Below are 25438 nucleotides of genomic sequence, written 5' to 3'. Positions count from 1 at the left end.
CATTATCGCCGAATTATCTTATATTAATTTAGTATACATAATTGTCTATTTTATGACTATTATAGTATATTTGAGTGTTATATTACTGACTTTTTTCGCATTATAATAGCTATAGAAAGCGAAAACAGGAAAAAAATATATACATATTTATCATACAAAATGTAAAACAATATGCACTATGTATATCCTACAAAACATAAAACAAAATTTATTCTTAACCAAAAATAAACAAAAAAACCACAAAGATATCAAATTAAATTTAAATACTGTGAATGTGTATTTGTTACGTCAAACTCCATATACTTCCGAAAAAAGACAATCTTTTTTAATAATGAGTTAAAAATAACGTCTAAATAGCGTACCTAACACATGTTCGAATAAACTGGTCCAAAGAATTAAATAGAAGCCCAAAATAATAAAAAAAGGGATATGACGTAAGAATATCGTACATTTTAATTATCTGTTAGCGAGTATACTCGGTCATGGGGAAATTGGATCACATTTCTAGCGAGTATTAAAATTAATATAAATTACTATTCGTCAAATCTAAGATTTAGGAATTCTTATAAATTTAAACTCATGTTATTAATTAAATTCAGATTCAATTTAAATAATGCTTTTCCAGCTTTAATTAAATTTTTTTTTCATCGACAATTTGTGATAACCTTTACATATTCCTTTTCCACAGAAGAAAGCAACGAGAAACTATCGCATCTAAAAACTTTTAACCCTCTGTATTCGAGTTCACGAAAAATATTATATAAGTATATATCGAACACTGCATGTATTACTCCACCACTTTATTTGCGTACCTGTCAAATAAGAAAGTGGACTTGATTCAACTGAAATTTTGTACGTAAAAGGAACAGGAGAAAATCTAAAGATTCATTTTAATAAATTTAAATAAGCCACACAGCTTTTTGTTATTCCTGTAAAGTGGACAATTTACACTCACAGCATCTATTACGTTTGGAGTTACATAATAAACAACATATACTAATAAGTTATTTATTTATAGACAATTTTGTTGTTATTGATATTTATTTTTGTTGTAATTTTTTTATTAACGCCTTTTTATGAGACATAACAGATTTTAATTTAATGTCACGAGTGTATAGTTGCAAACTAAATTGCAGGTCTTAATACATGTCAAATTAAGAAATGTTTTGTAATCCAAAGGAACTTATTTAGTCATTCTTCAACATTTACCAGACACAAACTGGTTTCATATTGAATCCACTGCGGTTAAATTTATTTAATCACAAAAATAAAGCTTCTTACCTATTATTTATATAACATTTATTTAGGGTATACCTTGTATCCGTACCAAATATTGGGACCAATACCCAAAAAAACCAACCAAGAATGCAATGACAAAAGAACGAATGTTTCGCTCTATCCTTGTAAATAGAATTTAGTTAATTGTTCACTATTGTAATTCACATATCACCAATGGTACGCTAAATATTTTTAATCGCACGGAATTTATTGTTGTTGTTTTTATTACTTCGATATATGAAACAATAAATATATTTATGTATGTACATTACAATTACTTACATATTTATATACTTGATGTTTGGCCATATTTGTCCATTGTATATTTCTCAAAGCAATCTTCCATATGAATATTTGATTTTGAATTACGTTTTTAAACATCTCCTTTGTTCTCCTTTCATCAGTTTTTTTACACATGATATAGGAATTTGCTATATGGGAATAGTACCCATATTTGATAAGCCACGCCTAGTCCACATCGTGACTATTTTTAGTCATTTCATGCAAATTCTATAATAATATTGTTCATTAATTTATATGTTACAACTTCTCCCTTGCGTATTTTTTTTATTACTTGTGAGATCTAATTGTACTATTTAAGTATAATTTTTGGAAGAGTGAATTATCAGCAAGTAATATAATCGTGTAGAATTGGCAGAGTGATCAAATTCGAGTTTCATATGTTTACAGTACTGTAAATCAGACAGCTGTCAATAATCACGCGTATTCAAAGTGATAAATGCAGGGAGAACGTTCCAAGTTCTTTTAATATATCAATTTCATTCAGATTCATAGTACTTCATTAAACGACATGGAATTTTTAGCCAAATTCAATTGGCTAAAAAAATACCCTAAATAAATGTTATATAAATAATAGTTAAGAAGCTTTATTTTTGTGATTAAATAAATTTAACCGCAGTGGATTCAATAAGAAACCAGTTTGTGTCTGGTAAATGTTGAAGAAAGACTAAATAAGTTCCTGTTTAGAATACACATTAAAATCAATAAGTCTTCGCAGTAGAATATATTTTTTAAATATTACTACTTACAATAAGTGAGAATAGAATAAAGCATTTCTAATTTTAAAAAGCAATAAAATCGTGTTTTCGCCGTCACAGCGGAAACGCTGGCTAGTCTGACGTTCACACTAAGAATATTACAATTTTAATGAGGATCATATAAACCAAATTTTGACTAACAGGAGAGCGCAAAAAACAATTATCCCTTCTCAGAATTCAAAAATTCACGCCAAAAGCAATAAAATCATGTCGGCGCCGGCACGACTTTATTGCTTTTGACATGGATTTTTGACTTCTGAGAAGTGATAAATTGTTTTTTGCGCCCTCCTATTGACCAAAAGTTGGTTATTATGCATCCTCAATTTACTAGCACTTGCCAGATAAATTAAATTTTCATTGGTAAAAATATATATCTACTGGCGAAAATGTATTCCGATATACATATGTAATTTCACTGAAATTATGTATTTAAAAAAATATTTTCTAGATAGATTTTTTTTGAGGGATAACCCGAGAATTTTTGGTTTAGAATCAGAAACGCTATTTCAGATTTTCAGGGGGGGGGGGGGCAAAAGTTGGCCAATTAGTTTTTTTTTTTTTTAATAAGATTTATGGTATTTCATTAAATAACATGCATTTTTCTGGCCAAATTCAAGGGGGGCAACTGGCCGCCAATATCGTACAACTTAAGTACTACTCTTGATTAAAATAAAACATTCAGCGTAATTAATCCTCGTGACGATATAAACATAACAGTAGCACAAAATAATAAATATATGACAATTGATTCGTTAACATCAACTTCACGATTCGGAATTCAATGCTCTTAAAATATATTTTCTAGATATAGAGTTGAATTAAAAATATTAATTTAATTTATTTAAAGAAAATATACGTAAATGCAAAAACAAAACTTTTTAGATTGAGAACCATGGATAACAATCTACACGTTCAAAAAATTGTTTCCAAAATCCATCGACGGATTAACATTAACAATTCCATGTAAAATGGTTAGGAATTACTAAATCTTTATACCGTAATATATTGATAGAAGTATATCCGAATAATTGGAAATTTTATCATCAAGTCGTATAAAATGGCTTCAAAAAATAGAAAATATATCGGGCATGACATCGACGCCCTTGGACTGTAATGGTAAAATCATTTTGGGCATGACATACATGTCTTTGGACTTCTAAAGGTTTACATAACTTCTCACGGAAAGTAATCTTTTCCTAGAAAGATAAATATAATACCGTCCAAATTAAACTAATGGTAAATATGTAAAGACAAATACAAGCATATATAAACATATTTTATAGAATAAGCAATAATGATTTATGCAAATATAAGTGTGCATTGCTAATTTAAAGCTTTTCCAGTTAAAAACGGCGTTTTTTCCGAGTACTTACTCGCAATGTAGAGCATGTGATAAAAAAACTTTGTAAGCGACCCAATTAATTTTCTGGTTGCGGTTTACGTTTCATTTTTAATTTGTTTGATCTTTCCTTCGCAAAAACAAACTCACCGGTGTAATGCAAGTTATACAAACTATTGATTAAAACGAACGAGAGAGAGCGCTCGTCATTGTAATATCGCCGTGCAGAATTTTGCAAAATATGCGCTTGTCAGCGCGCAAACGATAATTGGTATAAAAGTTTAGCTCCATCTTTTGAATTACATATTTGTTGTGCCATATCACAATGATTTTAATATAATAACGCAACTAACACATGTGTGATTATACGAGAATGTCCCACTGCGTCCCACTTTTCCGCAACTCTCAATGGCCTTAAAATATGATAAAATCCAACCCCCATGTGAACCAATTACAGATGGATTCGTAACAAAGCGCTCATCTGATTATAAACTTTAAACTTACATAGGACTATGTAATTCACTGTTGAATGTGATTATTCGGGTTTGTACAAGAGGCGACGAGTTCGTTTAATTATAAATTGATGGTTTAGATTTAAAAACTGCAATATATTTATAGAAACGTTGAATTGGCGCACTCGTTTGTATTATTCACATTAAAAAACGTGTACATTATAAATAAGTCCACACGAACACGAAATCTATGCAGAGGAGCCATGACCGCTCAATGCCGATTAAAATTTTGGAGGCCACCAAAGTAAGGTTATATTTCTTCGAAGATATCGCGCCGCGAAGCGCCACTCTAAACAGTAATGAGTTAATTTCCAACTGCAATTGAAATAAATATAAAATGGAAACATTTTTAGAAGCGCTGCCACACGGTAGCAGATGTCAAGCCGTTTAATGTGAAATTGTGAATTCCATTTGGGGGAGACGAAGGAAACTACTGCCCTGTACACGAAATTGAATCACCAATATAGTACAGTATCTATCCATTATATAAATACGCATGCGCATAAGCGTTGTAATAATACGGCATGACACGTTTGAGGAAAAGAACGCGCAGTCGGTAACAAAGAGTAATAGATAATAATATTTAATTTAACGCGATTATGACACTACAGCATATTACTTTTTTGATGAATAATATTAATTTTTTTACTGTTTGTATGGAGCGTGTATGGGTTTATCGCTAAAATAAATATTGGCCATAACGTCATTGTAAACGGCCAACGTAATTAAAAATTCAAATGTCACATTACACAAAATATTGATTTTAATATTGCCATATATTTAAAAATAATTTTATGAATGTGTAATAATTTGTATGAAGCAGTAGTTAACAACCTTTTTGATTTATAATATTAATTTAATATTTGTGTAACAATATTGAACAATAGCGTAATCCGTAAGGTCATAGTGTATGTGTTTATATAAAGGTTCGGTACACAGCAACAGAATCGAATTTTTATCATAAAAATACACCAATGATAATATCTATTGATTATAACTATATTATAATAATTATTAATAGTAAATAGCTCACTAATTCAAGTTTAGTCTGCGTAATGCGTGACGCATTGGGTATGTAATCAAATTTAAAAAATAGACCCCGACAGAGCCGCGGTGGGAACTATTGCATATAAAATATAAATTAAAGGTAGTGGATTTTAATCACATAGATCTAATACATAGAGCCACATATTTTTTATATTTTTATAGTGTATGAAAGATTGGAGCTATTGATAATAATTAATTATTATTATCATCGGTCACCTTTAGTTGAGTTATTCTAACTTTTAACAAATTCATGGATAAATATCATATAACGAGACTATAACTCAATATAAAACAGGGAGAAATGTTTCAACAAATTGGATAATGGTAATAATAGTATTTTATAATAACTAAAGAATAATTTTAATATTCCACTTCCTCGTATTTATTTTCTAATGAAACAATTAATTGTTTTTCGATTGTTTCGAAATCATCACTATCATTAGATTATAATCTTGAAGCAGTATATTTTTTTCATATTTTTTTATCAAACCCTGTTTTCTTGATGTTTTTTAAGACTCACTTAACTTTTACGGTGCGATCAATATTTGGATCGATATGTAAAACATTTTTTTTATATTAATGCCAATTGTTGAACTTAACACATTACGGCCTTAGGAATTAATACAATTCGTTGCCGCATTGCCATTTTGTCCTATCTGTATTTTTACTGATTAAATGCTATTATTGAATATCAGTCACACTAGTATGTTAAGTAGATAACTATATCTATTTAACATTTTAAATGACTCACGTTTCAGATAGAGTGAAACAAATTCGAAGCTCCGTTAAAAACAACCTTAGATAAAAAATAAGTCAAAAACATTATGTAATAAAAAAAAAAATTTTTTTGTCACTTATATGGGATATAGATAATTTCGATTAATATTTATAGTTCATTAGCTAACCTGATTATTATTTTTTTAAATTGCGGATAAGTAAAATAAAAAAAAAATCGAAATTTCAAAATTGTATAGAAAATAATATTTTTAAAGACACGATCGCCATGAAACCTATAAATATTTGAACAATTTATTAGACTGATCCGCCAATTGTTTCAAAATGACGGCTATTAAAAAAATTTGAAAGATCCGCAACGTTGTTAAAAAAACCCATAGAGTAAGGAGAAAAAATATGCATCCATCCATCCCCCGATTTACGCGGTTCAGTTTAACGCGATCAAGAAAAATGTATTTTTTTTTAAATATATTTTTAAGATTTTTTTTAGATATGGCCAGAAGTGATTGCAAAAGATGCAAAAAGTCGTTACATCCAGAAATAATGATTTTTTTAAATTATTAATTTGTCAATATCATTGGAAGGAGAAAGGTTTAAAGACTTATATATTATTTATAGCAAAGAATTGTTTACTGATGAGGTAATAACCGAAGATGAATTAGTTAGGCATATTTTAACATCTGAATCAGATCATGGAAGTGAAATCGAATCCCTCAGTGAATCTGTCAAACCATTATTATTCACTGAAAAAAAATGAAGGTCTCTAGCTAGACAGAAAATTGGAAAACAGTGTTAAAAATTGGTCCAAAGATGAAACATGCTCTCAAATTACAAAGAAACCTATGAAATACTTGTGCACTGTATAAAGAAATATACAAAGAATTTACGAAAATTAAAAAACAATCAAAAAATCTTTATCTCGTTTTTTTTAATAAAAAAAAACTACTCAATTCTTATAATGATGATTTCGATGACCAGTTCTTCCAATGATGATTTCGAACCGGTTATGAAGAAAATAGTTAGAACTTAAATTTATGTCTCCATTTATGCTGTTTTTTTTATATAATGATTTTCTATGAGTTCCTTGCGTAAGAACGTATCTACCGCGTAAATCGGGGGATGGGTATATTAAAATAAATAATAAAAATAATATTTAAAAAAACGGCATTAATTCGGGATAAGAAGTTAAGATAATTTTCGTACTTAAATCGCCAAAAAACTTTTCTTTAAATAGTAGTATTTTTAAAATATGACGGTTAATAAACGTATATTGGATAAGTTTATTAGTCATAATGTTTTAAAATGGTGACTATTTAAATAATTTAATATTTTTTAGAAACTCTTCTTAAAAAAATATTTTTTTGAGAAATATAGGGCAAAAATATTTAAAAATAGAAATTATAAAATGAAATATTTTTTGTGTCCACGATAACTGCCATATTTTTGATCAGATTCCCATCATCCTGATCTACCATCATTTTTCAAAATAGCATGTATTGAAAAATAAATAAAAAAAGGTAAAATTTAATACTTTTTTTTTTACATATCTTTATATATAGAAATCTACTGGATTCTTGCGGACGGATGGAATTTTTGGTAAGGATGCAGGTACAATTTACAGAAAAAAAATGATGAAATTTTATTTATATAATATTCCAAATGTTGGTGACTACTGAGTAAGGTCAACGCGAAGAAAACAATGATGACAGTGGCGTTTTATGCGACATGAATTAATTTTGTCCACCTGCAATGGCGTTTATCCCGATCAGCTCTTTCAATATTAATAAAAAACAATCAACACCTTCGCAACCAATATACTATTTATATTAATTTGTAATATAATCAACAAAGAAGATATTTATTTTAAAACTATTGTACGTCGGAGATGTCGGCGCATACGTGACATGCGCCAAATATAACAGTTAAATGACTAAGCGGGTTATACACACCCCAAAATTATATATCTGGTCCGTGACGCCAGCTGGAGTCACAATAATCAACAATTTCATATCGATTATAATAATGTTAAGATAACATTGATAACCAAATAATGACGTCACGGATTTCGATTATAACGATAAGATGTCGAGGCAAACGCGTGACCTCCAATCACGAAAGTTTTTATAGCATAAAACAAATTGAATAGTTACTGCTCTTACTAATTCATATAAATACATACAGTATTAATAATAATTGATAAGATATATTTAAGTTGAAGCGTATATTATGTGAGCTGACTCATGCTAACAAAATTTCTAGGAATGTAAACGTAGTCTTATTTAAGATTTTCCTCCTAATCACTATCTAATGAACATAAATCTGTAGCTTGAAATAAAAACAACCAATGTCACCATTTTGATTAAATGCATAATATAACTAATAACTAAAGCTATTACTATCTTTGCAACCAACTAAAATATATTTATACAAATGTCCATATAAAGGCAATAGTAAGATTGGTTTCAATATTTTGTGAATTTTTTATAGCTTACTCTTTTCCAATAAACATCTGAAATAAACATGTGTTTTGATTCTTGCAGTAGACACAAATTCAGAACCGAAACATGTGTGTAATGTTACTAAAATATTCATAATGTTATTCCATTTTATGTTTAAATGAAATACATACTACCATATGGAAATAAAAAATCATTTTATGTACTAGATAAAGTAAGACATATTTTACAATAATCCTAAGAGCCTCCTTTTAATATATATTATATATGTTTGCATTTAGCTGTTCTTGTAACTAACCACAGAAATTAAAAACTATATTTAGAAATTATTTTAGATAAATCGACGGAAGCACGTTCATAAAAAGAACACGTTTTACAAAAAGGTCACACAAAATCGTTTGCGCAATCACATGTGAGTTTTACACGGCACTGAAAACGGAGAAAGTCAATAGAGCTTCATTCAATACATGAATTATTTTATACGACTTTTTTATTAAAGAATCAAGTATTAGCCATACACGTTAACCATAAAACCATGTATGGTAGAAACGGAAAAAAAATAAACAAACCTCATGATTGTTTTGAAAGAAATGTAGTCATCACGATTTGTACATGAACTACATTAATGGATTTAAAATTATTTAGAATCAATAAAAAACTATTTGCACGCACACAACGAACAATATTTGCTTTAATAAGTTTCTATTATTGATAATGTGCTATATTGCAGCTTAAAAAAGCATAATACGTGTGCAATTGCAGTTTAAATTATTAACAGGAAACTGACGTATATGCTTTGTGACATGATTTAGTTATTTTGATACACGATTAAGTGGGGCATCGAAACTCCTCGGTGAAAAACGTATACGTTGCTCGCTATACTATACGTGAAATAAATAAGATAAACGATATTATTTGTTATGGCTATTTAACAATTATCTTCGATAATTAAAAATAATATACTTTATTCTAAACATTTTATATTAAATCAGTCAATACGCGATAAGAGTCGAATAAAATGCACGATAAAATAATAGTAAATAAAAAACAATTGCGACATAGGCCGATTTTAGAATAATATGTGCCATGTAATGTTTTATGACGAAGTATTGCTAACTACAAGATAATAATTAAAAATAGGTTTTTTTTTTAAATTAAAAATAGAAACCCGTTTATTAGATATATTTTTGAAATAGAAACCGGTTTTTAAATTAAAAATAATTTGTAAAAAATAATTTATTTGTATCGGTATATTTTTTTACATAAATTAAATGTGTACTAATTTATTTGAAAACGGGTTTTTATTTTTTTTTAATAAAAAAACCGTTTATTAAATACATTTTTGAAATAGAAAACGGTTTTTAAACTAGAAATAATTTGTAAAAAATAATTATTTCGCATCGGTATCATGTTACTAGTTTGAGAGATTATGGAATATGCTTTCCGACCTTTTTTGTATTTTTACTTAATAAATATTTTTATCTTTTTATTATACAAAAGTGTTTCGATTTGCGCTCGCCTTTTTTAATGTTTCTATATATAAACTTTAAAAAAATATTGCCTTGTTAGTAAAAAAAACTTTTTTAAAGCAATAAATGTGTTACATACTGCAACCATAGCTCTAATGACTATCAAATATTGTGAAAGATCAAATGTATACGTTAAAACGTATAATAAAACGTTTATACAATATCTACTATTTGGCAGAAATAAGCTTCTCTGGAATAACTTCACACACGAGAAGCACGTTAATGTTTTGTTGTTTAAACAATAAAAGAGTGAATATAGCTGATAAACTACTGCTATTAGGTCATATATTTTTAATTTTTACTATAAAGAAATGGGCAGTAAGAATATGTAGAAGCAAAGGTTGGCTAGTAATAAGAATATTTATGTCCATGAATTATTAGATTTAATTGTCCATTTGATCATGTATTGTATTTAAAAAAGGATACTACCTAGTATAAATATGTTGATTTATAAAACATTTTATTTTATATATAAAACTATTTATTATAAAATATAAAAATACAGCTAAATGGACAAAAATAATAAGACACGAGAGCATTTTGAAGGACAAGGATTGTTTCCCACGTACGACTAAATGTCAGCATGTGGTAAGAGTTCAGGATGTCGATAGGAATAATAAAGGCAATATAAAAAATGGCATTCCCTGTTTTTAAAACGAAGCCTTTAAATTGAAAAGGAATTTATACTCATATATTTACAACGTACACAGGATAACACACGTAAATAGTATACGTGAAAAAGTAAACATAATAAATGTACATAATGTATAAATTCATATTTAAATTTTCTGAATAACAGTGTAGCAAATTTAGAACAATTGGGTAGCTATTTTCTTCCAGTGTACGCCAAGCTAGGCGGCAGGGCCAACACTGGCAGAAGTTAACTTACAAATAAAATTTAAAGTAATTCATTATTCACTGCAATATCGTCGGATGATCATGCGCGGTAATATGAATAATATAGACTAAAAAAATAACAGATTTTTTTTAAATTAATTTATTTCCGAGCGTTAAATTTAAATTTTTATATAATAAATAATTGAAAATTGCATTTTATTTATAAATATTAACAATATTTTTTAAATAATTAAATAAATAAAATAAAAATAAAGAAGCAAAACGAGATACACAATAATTGTAAGCGAGTAACATTCGCTAAGGTCATTTCGAAGAACAAGATTTTCAGATGTTATAAATACACATAAATTATTAATACACTAGATAAAAACTGAATAAATAAATATATTATTGTTATAAAATGAGTCGGGGCAAAGCAGATAGCCCTTATTTAATTTCTCAACTTATGCAATTTGTGTTAAATATTATAATATTAGGTAATCCCGGAATTAATGTCGTTTTTTATTAAAACTCAAACTTATTTTTTTTTTCAATTATTTAATATTTTTTTAATACAAAGTAATTTCTAGTGTTATCTACGACTCTTTGCCATCTTGTTACTAGATCTAAAATTCCTTATTCATAAAAGGCTTTTGGTTTAGATTCGAAGAACTCCGAAAGACCCGATTTCAGTTTTTGTCGAATTGTCGAATTTTTTGTTCCCTAATTGCGTTTCTAAAAAGCGAAATAAGTGAAAGTTGCTCGGTACCAAGTCCAGAGAATAGGGTGGATGCAATAAAACATCCCAGCTAAGGTCCTGGATTTTTTTACGGGTAATATCGGCAACATGCGGCTGGGCGTTATCATATTGAAGAATGACATTACTTTTATTCACAAGAGCAGGTCTAATTTTTTGTAACGTCGTATTTAATTTGTCCATCTGTTCACAATAGAGGGCTGCAGTAACAGTTTGCCCTTGTTTTAAAACATCATAATAAATTACACCTTTCGAATCCCACCACACACACAATAATGCTTTCCGAGGATGTAGTCCTGGTTTTGGTGTTGGAATTGGGGTTTGACCTCGATTTAACCATTGTTTCTATTTTTTTATATCATGATAAAGAACCCATTTTTCGTCTCTGGCGATAAAGTCATGGAGAAACGGGGTAAAATGTTGCTTTTCTTGCAGTATTTTGCATGTGTTGAGGCGTTGAGCTTTGTTGCGTCGGTGAGCGCGTGAGGAACCGAGATACCTTATTTTTTAACTTTTCGCAGTTTCTCAAGATAACGATGGGTGTTCGACCGTGATGTGCCGACTTTCTTCGATAATTCATCAATGGTCATAATCGGATTTGCTTCGATTTCCGCCTTTAGAGCTGGACTATCCACTAGACTGGGCCGTCCACTTCGAAGCTCGTCCTTCAAATCGAGATTGCCCGTTGGAAATTTTTTGAACCCACTTTGGCACTTTCTTTTGTCCAGTATATCATCGTAAATGTCATAAATGCATTCTGTTGCTTCTATCGCAGTTTTTTTTTAATGAAACGAAAACAGCATACAGTTTCTTAAATGTGTTTCCGAAGGACACGTCTCTGCCATTGTTTGTAAATGGGGTAGAAAAGTTTTTTTTTGTTTAAAAGAAAGGCAAAGGATCACAGAGAAGAAAAAAATTACAACGCCCGTCTTCACTGCTCATCGGACCCAAAAATACTAAGCCAAAGTTGCCTATTAAAAAAACGACATTAATTCCGGGATTACCTAATATTATAACTATACGAATACATCGTATAGATATGCTAAAGATTAATCGCAGTATGAAATTATTCACAAAGACTATGAGATTTAGTCGGCGAATTGAAGAGCCAACATTATTACTAAACTATTGTCGCTATAATTGAATAGAAACGAGTGGCTATCACCTGTGTCAAGGGCGAGGGGAGGGAGAGGGGGGAGTGACGTGATAGCGCTTCGGCGCTAACATACAGCTCATTTTTGTTCTTTGACGTTAAATGAGATATAACACTTAAAACATGTAATCATTATAATCGAACATATCACAATTCAAAATAATAAATAAATTTAGGAAATAGATAATTTATGATTATACGTGTACTTTTTATATAATGTTTATTACATAATTTTCATTTCGTGCTTAATATTTATTTTTACATTTGTGCGTGCTTCATTATTAGTATATTAATAATCGAGGGCAAAGTTCGAAATGTGCATACAATAATACTAACAATTGGATATTCTTTTTAAAATTGCGGTATTAGTTTGATTTAATTAAGGTTGCCAACGCTCAGTCTGAATTTAGATTCTGCGTAGATTTTAAAATCACCCGAGTTATACTAAAATTTGATTCGGATGGCCTATTTTTAGCTTCCAAGACAGACAAAGAAGCTAATATAAATTCCAGTTAAACTCGTTTGTAAATAATTTTAAATAAAATATATCACATTTGAATGCATAATATTTGTTTTAAAAATACACATTTTTAACACTATGCGCTCATAATCTCAAGCTGCTAGCTCGTAAAAAGACGTAAGAATTTCATACGGACCATACTCTTTGAAATAACGTCCACTCCCTCTAGAAACCACGTGTGACTGATCGAAATGTTTTGAAATATTTCTGTATTGCTCCATACGTGTGTATTGCTGGGGCAATATTATATTTTTTTCTATTATAATATCTCGATGCCTTAATGCGTACAGTGATAAATTAAAACTATAAACTTTATTCGATCAATATCAAATACAACGGAGAAATCGGCCTCAAAATTGAACAATCCAATGAACAATTAAATAAAACACAAGCAAGTAAAAAGCTTTGAGAGCAACTGAGCCACATATATGTATGTATAATTAAATGCTAGAATAAGCATAAGAATTTATAATTATAATAAATGCAATGTTATTTATTATTTTCTTATACTTTGTAAGCAATACGTACATTTATGTTATAATTATTAATCTGATCAACAGATCAAGATTGCTTATTCTAACAAAAACAAACGTTTTTATACATATTTTTATTCTACAAATGTTGTACGTTACATTTTAAATGTTTCGTAATGTTGTTTAAGTGATAACACTGATTTCTCCAAACCCCTCATATAAAAATTCTATCTATTGAGTCACGCTGACCATACAACAATGAGTCAATTGCTTTTATTATCGCTGCTGACCTTTTTTTGTTGCTGGTAAAACTGATATAACATTAATGAAAAGCATAAGGTGGATATTCCAAACATACAAGGAACATTAGCAATCAGTATCACAAATAATGTTCACTGATAAGAAGTATAATCTATAACTTTCGGTACTGGTAATAATGAATCACGACATATTTACAAAATGGCGTATATAGGATGCATAATGGGGTCATCCCAATAAATTCACTACATTTGTATTTTTTTAAAGAATTAATCTCTCATAGTCACGCAAGCTACACCATAGTCGCTTAGAATATTAAAAATTAAATTTTCTATAGCATTAAAAGTATATTTAAATTACAAGAAATAATAACATTAAAACAAAAAAAGTAATTTATGTTTTGATGATATTCTCAAAAAAACTTACATTTACATTTCTGCTGATTTCGGGTTGTTGTGGTGATGTTTCTTCTTGTATTAAATTGTCAGGCGCATTACAAATTTCACTATTCTCATTTTTTTCCTTAGCTGTTTTAGAAAACAAATGTTCGATGTTATGTCTTATTTTGAATCTCTCAAACCACGTGTACGAAACAGAGAAATCTTTTATGTTCAGTTTTCTCGAAAGACGCTTTGCCTTTTTGGTTATAATTTGTTTGCTTATTGGCAGACCTTTATTTACAAAATTTGATATGAACTTGTTTAACATCAGTTCCAAATTTTCATTTTTAGCTTTTCGAAATCGTTTTCGATGGGTGCTACTTTCTTGGAGTTTACTTTGAGAAAATTCGACATGTTCGCGATTTTTTATAATAGTCCACAACGTCGAAATGGGGATTCCGTATTTTTTTGCCAATACCCCCTTCCGCGCTTTTGTTTCATCGTATTCGCGGATGATTTCGATCTTCTTCTCGATCGTCAGCGTCTTATTATAACGTTTTCGCTTTGAACTCATGTTTATAAACACAAAACACTAGGATATATTTAAAAAAAACACTGCAAATGACCGACACGATTGACTTCAATCACAAGACTGTCAAACAAATACATGAAACCAAAGCAGGTATACTGCCAAAGCAAGACCATTCTTAGAAATGGGGATTGAAAGAAAGTACAAATCACCCAAAAACGCGATAAGAAGCGTAACAGCCAAATTTCAGAACGTGAATTAGTAAAAAAAAACAATTTTTATTTATTCACACATAAACGATTGTTTAAATTACAAATAATTAAGCAAATTTACACAATATTTAAATATAAAAGTAATAATTTAAAAAAATACCGAAACTTTTAAAAAATAACCCAGATACCAATATATTTACTGGAAACTCAAATTAATAAAGACAATAAGGTTTGAAAAATAAAAATATAGGGAAAAACATAAAATAAATTATTATGGTAGTTAAATAATAAAAAAAAAATTCTAAAACGCAAAAAGTAAAAAGTTTAAATTAAAATTTCTGAATAAATAAATTAAATAGAAAGCGCCAAGTACAGTATCATGATGCGTTGGGTCCATACATTCGATTTAGCAGTGTGGCAAATATTGTTGATAAGATAAGTGGGAGATATCGACGTTTAACTGGAAATTGTGATTAAAATTTGGGCATAGGAATAATTAAAGCGTTGGCTTTGAAAGCTGTATAGTAAACATTATAATCAATTAGGTTTCTTAATTAGATATAAATTGTATCGCACAATGCTATGGATTATTAACGATAAAATACACATATTTTAAATAAATTACTTTTTAATGATGTGATAATAAGAACATACAATATGTACTTTCCATTAGTAATTGATTAAAAAATATAAATATTATGCGATATACGATTCGCATATCCACCCTTCCATTCGGCAATATATAGTGATAACCCTATAATTTTTATAGAAAAATAAATATGTATAAAATTATATGTATATAGAATTAAATTATGCAATAATAGAGTAACAATTATTTTTTAAATAATGGAAAACAGTAAAAAAACAGATGTCATGTTATTTTTAGTTACATGATAAACGATATACTAAAATCATAAATAAGTTTAATTAATATGAATTATATAATATATTAAAATATAATAAATCCATTCTCAATATATACGAGTGATAATTGAAATGCCGAAAGCGGAAATCTTAAAAACTATTTATGATAGCATTAATAGTTCACGGCGCAAGTATTTTCCTGTTATTTTTAAATAGATGTGTATTAAACATTGATTTTTATTTTTTGTTTCCAACTATTTTAACACGTTGAACATAGCGACTTATTTTTGATAATCAGGACAAAAACTAATTAACATTTTTAAGTCATATGAAATGCAATTCAATCAGTAAACGCTAAATGAAAATTTGTGTTCAAACCAAGGGTGGCCAACCCGCGGCCCGCGGGCCGCATGCGGCACGCCTTAAGCATTTTTCCGGCCTGCGAGATTCATCACACTTTTATAAAATATATTTATTTTATAATGGCCAATACACTATAGACAATTTTTCACTAAAAAAATGTCTATAGTGTATCTAATATGGAGATATATAATTTTATATGTGGCCCGCAAGATAAGTTAGACTACCTGGTTTGGCCACTTCTGGTTTAAACAATGCTTGGGAGCCAATAACCTACTTTAAGCAGGACGAGATGATTTCAGGGTCAAATATAAGCGGCACCTTTAAGATAAGTTAGAGTCTGACGAATATGCGTAGGAAGGCCTACATATGGCGACGGGACGTAAGTAATAAAAAAGGGAATCTAAATGTGTTTATACATAAAATGGAAATCGTTTTAAAAATTACACATGAAGATACATATGTATATAATTTTAATTTGTTATTTGTCATTTAAAAATGATACACAAGGCAATAAGTAATGACAGACATATGGTAATATATTACTACAGTGCTTTACCTCTCACCTGTGTAAAGATTTTAAAATTTACACTTGAGATACAACTTAAATGACTCGAAACTAATTTGAAATACATACATATATATATTTTGCACATGCATATTAATAAAGTTTGTAGAAAAATACTCGGTTTTTAAATTTTAGTATTTTTAAAAACCAGTAAAAATATAAAATAACTAAATCATTACATAATTGATGAACGTACATTAGCTAGTGAATGATTTGCTTTATCTTCCACTTATTTTTTATATAAAAATACACGAAATATAATATATTCTCTCACTGGCCACTAAATTTGGTTTTATCGTTTTTATGCCATCCAAAAATGACAACTACTCTTTTTTTTTATTAATACTTCAAATATTAAATATTGAGACTTCAATAATTTGATGACTTTTTTTCTTTTCTCCACAAATATGCATTTTATAACGAATTCATATGTTTAATTTATTTAAAAAAATATTCTAAAGCGAACGCTCTATTTATTTAAAAATAAAACGTTTGTTTTAATTATCCTAATTTAATATGAAATATATTCTGTAACGTATGTGGATAAATATTTAATTTTAAATTTAAATTTAAAAACCAGATCCGTTTCTTCTGTGCAAAATAAAAAAAGCTTGTTTCTGTGTATGCACAAATAAAATGCTATCGTGAATTAAAACAAGGAATGGTAACTTTCATTATGAAAAAGATGGAATATAAACCTATTAAAAATATATATTTAAAAATATATTTTTAATAGGCAGTCAGAAACTCTTTTATTATAAAGCATTTCTAAAATAAAATGCTTATATTGTATCATAGTATTAAATGATATCCAGTTGAATTTTTTTTCTAATTATCTGGTTTAATTTGCATGAATTCGAAAGCATAACGAACTCATTCAACATTTGCATAAGGCTCAAGAGTTTCAACAACTACGATCCTTACGCGCTTTTTCAATAGTGAACTGTGCAGTCTGAAGCTAAGCCTACCTCCTACCTGGGCTGTCGCTCGCGACAGCCGCGATCGGGTGATCCGGACCAAAACTATAGATACTCTCCAGCATCATTAATAAATTTGTAATTAGTGAATTACATAAAAATATCGTATTATTAGAAACGGTGGTGATTGTCAGCAAATGCAGGTTTTCACCGAAATTTAATGGTATTATATACATATTAAATATTTAGTCATATTTTCTATGAATCTAAAGCTACATACTACGTATGGAAAAGATAAAATGGAACAGAATTAAATTTAATTTTAAATTAATTTACAAAAGCTTCCAACAACATTGGATCGATGGACGATGAAAGCAATAATAATTAATGCACTCTATTCGTGTGTATGGATAAAGTAATGGAACACTTGTGCATACACGTACATACATAGACACAAAATGTACCATACTTACCCGTAATAGACTCACCGGCCTATTGCATTAAATTAAACCAGGGGTAACGAACCTCAGACAAGGCCGGGGACGAACGAATCTTTTGCAATACAGTGTTACGTGCATTTTAATATTTATTACGTAGCAAACCGCCGATTGGAAATCTCTGCACGCCATGTGACAAAGCAGCCGGATAGTCTAATAACTGCCATGATTATTGTTATCATCATCATTCGTGTGCCATATTTATTCATTAGACTGGACGAGCACGAACGAAAACGAGAGCTCTGCGAACGATGCCACCGATAATTGAATGGATTTGTGCAGTATTGAGAAGCACTGGTTTTCGGTACAATTTTTTATTATTTCACCGGACCGGTTTTCACCTATGAAAGCGCTGTTCTTCGCGAAGGATGCCTCCGAAACGATGGACAACCTGCGAATACATTTTTTCAGTCAATCGTTCGCCAAAAGCGTTCGCCTTCGGCGTTCGTGGGTCAATCGATTATAATATTAACTTTCACTGACTATATTAATTACAATACATACCGTATACTACCGATCCGGATCACGAACGATACCTTAAATACCCAATTTGAGGAAATCGGTCAGTAATCGGAGTATTTATGTTTTTAATTCGTAGCTATTTATATTCTATTAGTATCAAATTTACTTTGGATTTTTTTAACAAATTTTCTTACTAAATGCAAATTAAATAATTTCCACAAAAAAACAGTCACTGGATATATAACTCATACTTTTTTCAAGAGATAACATAAATGAACCCTTTTTTGAGTCACCCGAGTCCACAGATTAGATTTACATTAACAGGTAGAAACATCTTTGGTATATTTTGAAACCTCTTGGGATTGACAAACTGAAAGTTTTATTCAACACATACATAGGTATTAATATTATTCACAGAGAATAAAAACAACCAATGGTGTCACTTAATAAATATATTTTATGTATACACAAGTATGCGAAAACACAACTATTTGTTTTAACTGTGGCTTTAATGTATTACATTTTAAGTACGATATCTTAAATCCGATATGTTCTACACTATACTTCTATTCTAGCCCATGACTATTATTAGAGGATTTCGAAATCCGCGTGTGAAATCGAATAAGCTAAATCTGGCGTTTTAAACAGGCGAACGGTAACATGTTGTTGTATGTATAAAAAAACACTTGGGCATGTATTAGAAACAGTATTATTTTAAATATAATTTAAAACAAAAGGGTGGATTGTCAGAATTTTCAGTTACGAATAATAAGTAAATAATAGGCTTAATTGTATACGATGTTATTGGGTGCCGCACATTTGTAATTTGTAAATTAAAATGTTTATTACGAAATAAAAAAACAAAAAATATATATAATTAAATACAAGAAACTAATTTATAAGAAATTAAATGGTCGGAATAAAGTAGTCCTTGAATTACAGAACTAAAAATCCAGAGGCTATGGGTTCGAGTCCCGCAGCAGACTTGAATTTTATTTATAAAAAATGCATTAAAAACCGTTTCCAGCTATAAAATTACATGATAATTATTTTATTAACTTACTTATTAATAAAATTAAAAAGTGTTCATAAATTTAATGTCTATTATAAATTAAATGTTTGCCTTTTACTGCCATCCATTCCCGCTTCCCATTATATTTTTATATAAAAAATTGAAAACCTTAATGATGTACCGAAATCATCCAAAAATATTTAAAATAAACAAAACAATTCTCAACGAATTTGTGCAACGATAATCAAATAAATTAAATTTGATATAATTAACAAATTATTTTAATTTAATTTTTTATGCTTTTTTGTAATACATATATACATATATAATGCATTATATTGTTACCACATAATGAGTTATTCATAAAAATAAAAATAATAATTAAATCTTTATATGCGCTCATCACGCTTATGCGCTTATCGGTCTTAAGGTCGCAATGACAATATTTTTTAATTAATTCTTATAGTTCAGATTAATATCCAAGTATTTGATATTCGCCTTATTTACATATGTATGTGTATATGTAATTTCTATGCTCGATTTAAGTGCAAGGGTTGTCTACGCTTAGTCGATGTAATCGCATCCGCTTTATTTTGATTATTATAAATTTTCCATTTGATAATAACATATATTTTAATTCCATAGAAATTTTTGTAATCTAATTGCAATTGACCATGTGAACTAGTTACGACGGTTGTGTCGTCATCGTCCACTGATAAGTTAGTTAAATAAATAATATTATTAATGTAATTTCTTTAAAATGTATATTTAAAATTAAAAAATTATAATTTTTTTTAACTTTATATAAAAAAATCAAAGTAACTAGTAACTATCCGACCATTAAAATAATAATTATAATTAATAAATAAAATTAGACATTTACTAATAATACTTGCGTACTTGATATTTTTTACTCTAATAATATTTTTTCTAATAATTTATAATTAAATTTAAAAGTAATATTAAAATTATATTTTTTAATAATAATAAACTTGAATTTGTCAATTTTATAATTTTAAAATAAATTTAAGCCCAACTGTTAAAAATATTAATTTAATTAAACCCTATTTGTGTATAAAGATACACAAATTTACGTTTATGTAGCAAAGTTTAATTTCCGCCAGTGTTCAACAGTATCTCGGTATACTGAATACTTGAAGCAGTGGCGTGTACACTCAATAAAGTATTTGTATATAGTACGTTAATTTGTTACGTTTTATTATTCATATAGCAAGATTAATAATTAATAAACAAATTACGTTATAAATTAAATTAAACCATTTTAATTAGATCGTTTACTTATATTGCAATGATATTTATATGGAAAATTGCGAAAAAATACATTTGATAAAATAAGATAATAATCATAAAGAACGCTTGTAGTGTAATTAGAACAATATTAGAAGTAATAATAAAAATATAATATTATGAACGTGAGTGTTTAGTTCGGTCATAATAAAATCAATTGTCGCCCATTTACTCGACGCAACAGTGGAGAAAAGCAGCTTGAGTGGATCGATAAAAAAATTAACTTTTTTTTTTAATTTAATTATAAAAAATTAATATCGTTTTTCAATATATATTTTTGTTTTTGAAATGTTTGAAATAATATACATTCGCACAAAGCATTTATTATTAATATCGAGTATATTTTAATTAATTTAATTTAATTTGTTTAAATTATGTATTCATGTATTTTTTTTACATTATATGTATATTTATTGGCTTTTAAAAATAATATACTAGAATTATTAATTAAATTTGAATACATATCAATATCACAAGTATGAATGTATTTTAAACTATGTTTGTGTTCGTGAGTTGTGTGTGCATGTGTGTATAAAGAGCGAGCGCACAATCGTATGTACTCCTGCTACACACAGCCACCAAAGCTACCGCACACATATGCACGTGTAGCAGGTTGGCTCAACTGGCATAATACGCCCCGTGTCACCAATAACTCGCATTATTCATTTGGCATCTAGCGACCGAATGATAAATCTTCCTCTTTCGTTTAAAAATCACTCCAAACATAGATAATAGGCCAAAAAAAACACGACACGGCTGATAACGTTTAACTCCACACCTGTAACCCGTTCGACGCCGAATATCGACAAATGTTCGCACGATCACAAAAATAGCGTTGACGGTCATCGACTCAGTGTCCGCGAATATTTCAAAATAAAGCAAATAAGGCTCGATAATCAGGCGCAAATCTCACAATATGGACGAGCTGACCGGGTCAAAAATATTTTCGCAAATTTAAAACGTCCGTGTTTACATGGTAACCAGTGCGGGAGTAGAATGCTCTAACGATGTGTGCGTTGCGCCCCGTGCGCATGTGTGCGTGCACACGTGTACAAAGAGGGAAATTGTGGAACCACGGAGGGCCCCCTCTGAGTCCCGGGCCCCCATCTTATATAGTATATATATATATATATATATATATATATATATATATATATATATATATATATATATATATATATATATATATATATATATATATATATATATATATATATATATATATATATATATATATATATATATATATATATATATATATATATATATATATATATATATATATATATATATATATATATATATATATATATATATATATATATATATATATATATATATATATATATATATATATATATATATATATATATATATATATATATATATATATATATATATATATATATATATATATATATATATAAATATATATTTATATGGCAACACCGTGCACAAAACGAAACACAAATAAAAATAAATTAGCCGAACGGATTCCAACTAACTCGGGTGCTTTGATGATTTCGCACATTTGTAATTAGGGAATAATTTTATAAAAAAAACAGCACAATATTTCACATATATAATATATATGTACATATTTTTAAATGCAATAAAAACCTTTTTGGTAAAAAAAGCCAGCGATCTTATTAAATCATGAGCAGTTAATAAACAAATAATAATGTCTATAAATATCTGTAAAGAATGAAACGTTAAGTGCTCATTATTATAATATTGTATACGAGGCGTTGAGAATTTTAAGAGCGAACTCAACAAATGGATGTTTTGTGATAATGGACTACAAACTTATTTAATTTTAGAATATTTAACTATCATGCATTTCGTGTTGAGTTTGCATATTTCTTATTAATTCTAGATTTGATGAATATTAATATGAAATTAAAAAATTACACATTGCCGAGTTCGCCATTAATATTCCTATTATTTATTAACAAATAGTTGATCCATTACATGTCATCGCGTCGGACTGCACGTCTTTTCAAGCTATTATTGACCCTCTTTTGCCAGATGGAGAGCATGAACGAAAATAATTCACTTTTGCCGGTGAAAAAAAATGAAAAAGAGGAGTTAGATTAGAGTTATTAATACAAAATGGTTCTCCGATTCCCAGACTTGTTCGGTCGGAGTATTCTTACCACGTTGTTGACTCATTGTGTATACAATCCGATATGTTACAGCGATAGATTGACAATGTAACAGAGTTAATCGAAAATTATATGCCACAGAACATAATTAAGTATTAAAATAATTTAACATGACATTTAGTAAGTAATGAGATATCAGACTAAAATATGTAAATAAATCAATGACTATATTGTGAATAATAAACGGTTGTTACTGACGTCACTATACACGATCAAGCTCGATTTTATTTCAATTATTCATCACGATATTCATCACTGAGATTCGGAAAATCTAGGAAAACAAAATATGTGATGATCTATCGGAATTATAATTATATAATAATCACAAGTTGCAATCTCCTAGTATTTAAAAAACACTATGGTCCATATGGGATACGTAGCCAATTATTTCAGGTTCATTAGTTACGAGCTGGTAATTTAAGCAAAAATAAATGCATGTAATACAAGAACGAATGTGATCCACTAAGATAAGTTCCGTGTGCTTTTTCAAATGAGCTTCACACATAATTTACAGCAATATCTATACAAGGAATATTTTTTTATAAAAATATGTTTTGATATTTTACTCTCTAGGTTCGCAAAGTTTTTTATTATCATATAATACACCAAGAGTAGACAAACAAATGTTATGCTTTATAAATGTGAGAAAGAATATATTAACATTAAATCTTATACAGCTATTTCTTATGAAATATGATTATGAATTTGCACAAATTCTATTACCAGCCAAAAGACACAATATAATGATTTGTCTTTAATTTACTTTTGGTTTTTCAAGTAAATATCGAACAAAAATATATAAAATAACATATCTTTGTGTATTTTTATTATATATAATAAAATTATATTTGCAAATGTCTAAATATTTCGTATCAATTTTTTTCACAATTAATGAATAAAAATGATTGAAAAATATTTTTACAGATCACTGCAGATCTTTTCGTAGAAGTTTGATGTTGAAGATGATTTCTTAGCATTTATATATAAGTTAAAGAAGAATATGTCACCAGAGTATTTTAATAAATATATAATTCTAAATAAATATGTATAGATTTAATACTAAAAATAGAAACAATTTACGGATAGTTAGTTATAAGAAAACGAGCACGGCTAGGGGAATAATGTACGGAGGCGTGAATTTGTATAATAATATTCTTAGGACAATCATGGTTATGGAATAAAGAAGCAATTTCGTGCATTAATAAATAAATTATAATATTAAAGTTTTTTTATATTCTTTAATGTTTTGATTAAATTTGTGTAGTGTATAAACAATTAACTATATAAGCTAAATAAATTAATAAAATCAATAAATAAATAAGATAAAAAATTTAGACTGACAAAATACGGCGAAGTACCAAGGTCTCACCTTGGATTCTAAACTTTCGTGGTAATCTCATATAGATAAAATAAAACAACCAGAGCAAAACTACAACCTCTCTTTTACCGCAAAAGTAAATTAAATATCAATAACAAATTACCTATCTCTAAATCTATAATAAGACCTGCTTTCGTACAATTCGGCAGTTTAAAGATACATAATTAATGCTCGTAAGAATCCAATAAAACTTCATTCGCGAATCGCGTCATATGCTCCATGGTTTGTCCGCAACTCAATGTTACACCGTGATTTAAAAATAGATAGCTTACGGAACACTTCGACAAATTAAAAGTAAAATACTGCGAGAGAATTAAAACTCAAAAAAATGCTCTAATAAAAAAATATTCTGATTTATACTAATAATAAAAAATGTACTACTAGCTAATATACGTATATAATAATTCATAAAAAATAAACATTATTAATAAAAAGTGATTTTTGTCAATACGAACAACTACTAAACACATTAGATACTATAAATACACGCGATTAACATTTGCGGATAAATCAGAGTATTTGAGAACTACTGGGTAGCTTTGATTAAACAGCATCGTCATATCAATAAAAATTATCGATTTATATTTGTTTATTTAAGTTATGTAACTGTAACTGTGTAACAATAATATATGTAACTGTCTGCTACTTTAATATTTTATTATTTAAAATTATTAAAATTAAAAATTGTGTTTTGTTTATTTAAACAAAGTTAAATACATTTTTATGTTGCAAAATCGCATACAAACAACTTTATGACATAATACAGACATCATCGTAATGACCTATTTAATAACTACTATCAAACTTTCTAGTGTGAGCGCGATATCTGATAGT

General features: G+C 28.4%; 2 protein-coding genes and 1 long non-coding RNA gene across 3 annotated transcripts in view; all 3 read right to left on the bottom strand.

The window, feature by feature from the left end:
- Window positions 1–25438, bottom strand: part of LOC148226956 (uncharacterized) — a 63997-nt gene that overhangs the window by 32646 nt on the left and 5913 nt on the right. The window lies entirely within an intron of this gene.
- LOC148226958 (uncharacterized) lies at window positions 1885–5034 on the bottom strand. Its single transcript, XR_015811983.1, has 2 exons — window positions 4199–5034; window positions 1885–4079 (listed from the first exon to the last, which is right to left on the bottom strand). It is a non-coding gene; the product is annotated as an uncharacterized LOC148226958 (long non-coding RNA).
- Window positions 13783–14906, bottom strand: LOC148226957 (major centromere autoantigen B-like). Its single transcript, XM_088203000.1, has 2 exons — window positions 14379–14906; window positions 13783–13797 (listed from the first exon to the last, which is right to left on the bottom strand). Exons 1-2 carry the CDS (start codon window positions 14904–14906, stop codon window positions 13783–13785), a joined length of 543 nt encoding a protein of 180 aa, XP_088059126.1.

This window comes from Plectrocnemia conspersa, unplaced genomic scaffold (genome assembly GCF_051122295.1).
Source record: "Plectrocnemia conspersa isolate PC_06_02 unplaced genomic scaffold, ASM5112229v1 ptg000013l, whole genome shotgun sequence".
In the NCBI taxonomy this organism is placed as follows: Eukaryota; Metazoa; Arthropoda; class Insecta; order Trichoptera; family Polycentropodidae; genus Plectrocnemia; species Plectrocnemia conspersa.
This window is presented reverse-complemented; position numbering and strand designations above follow the sequence as displayed.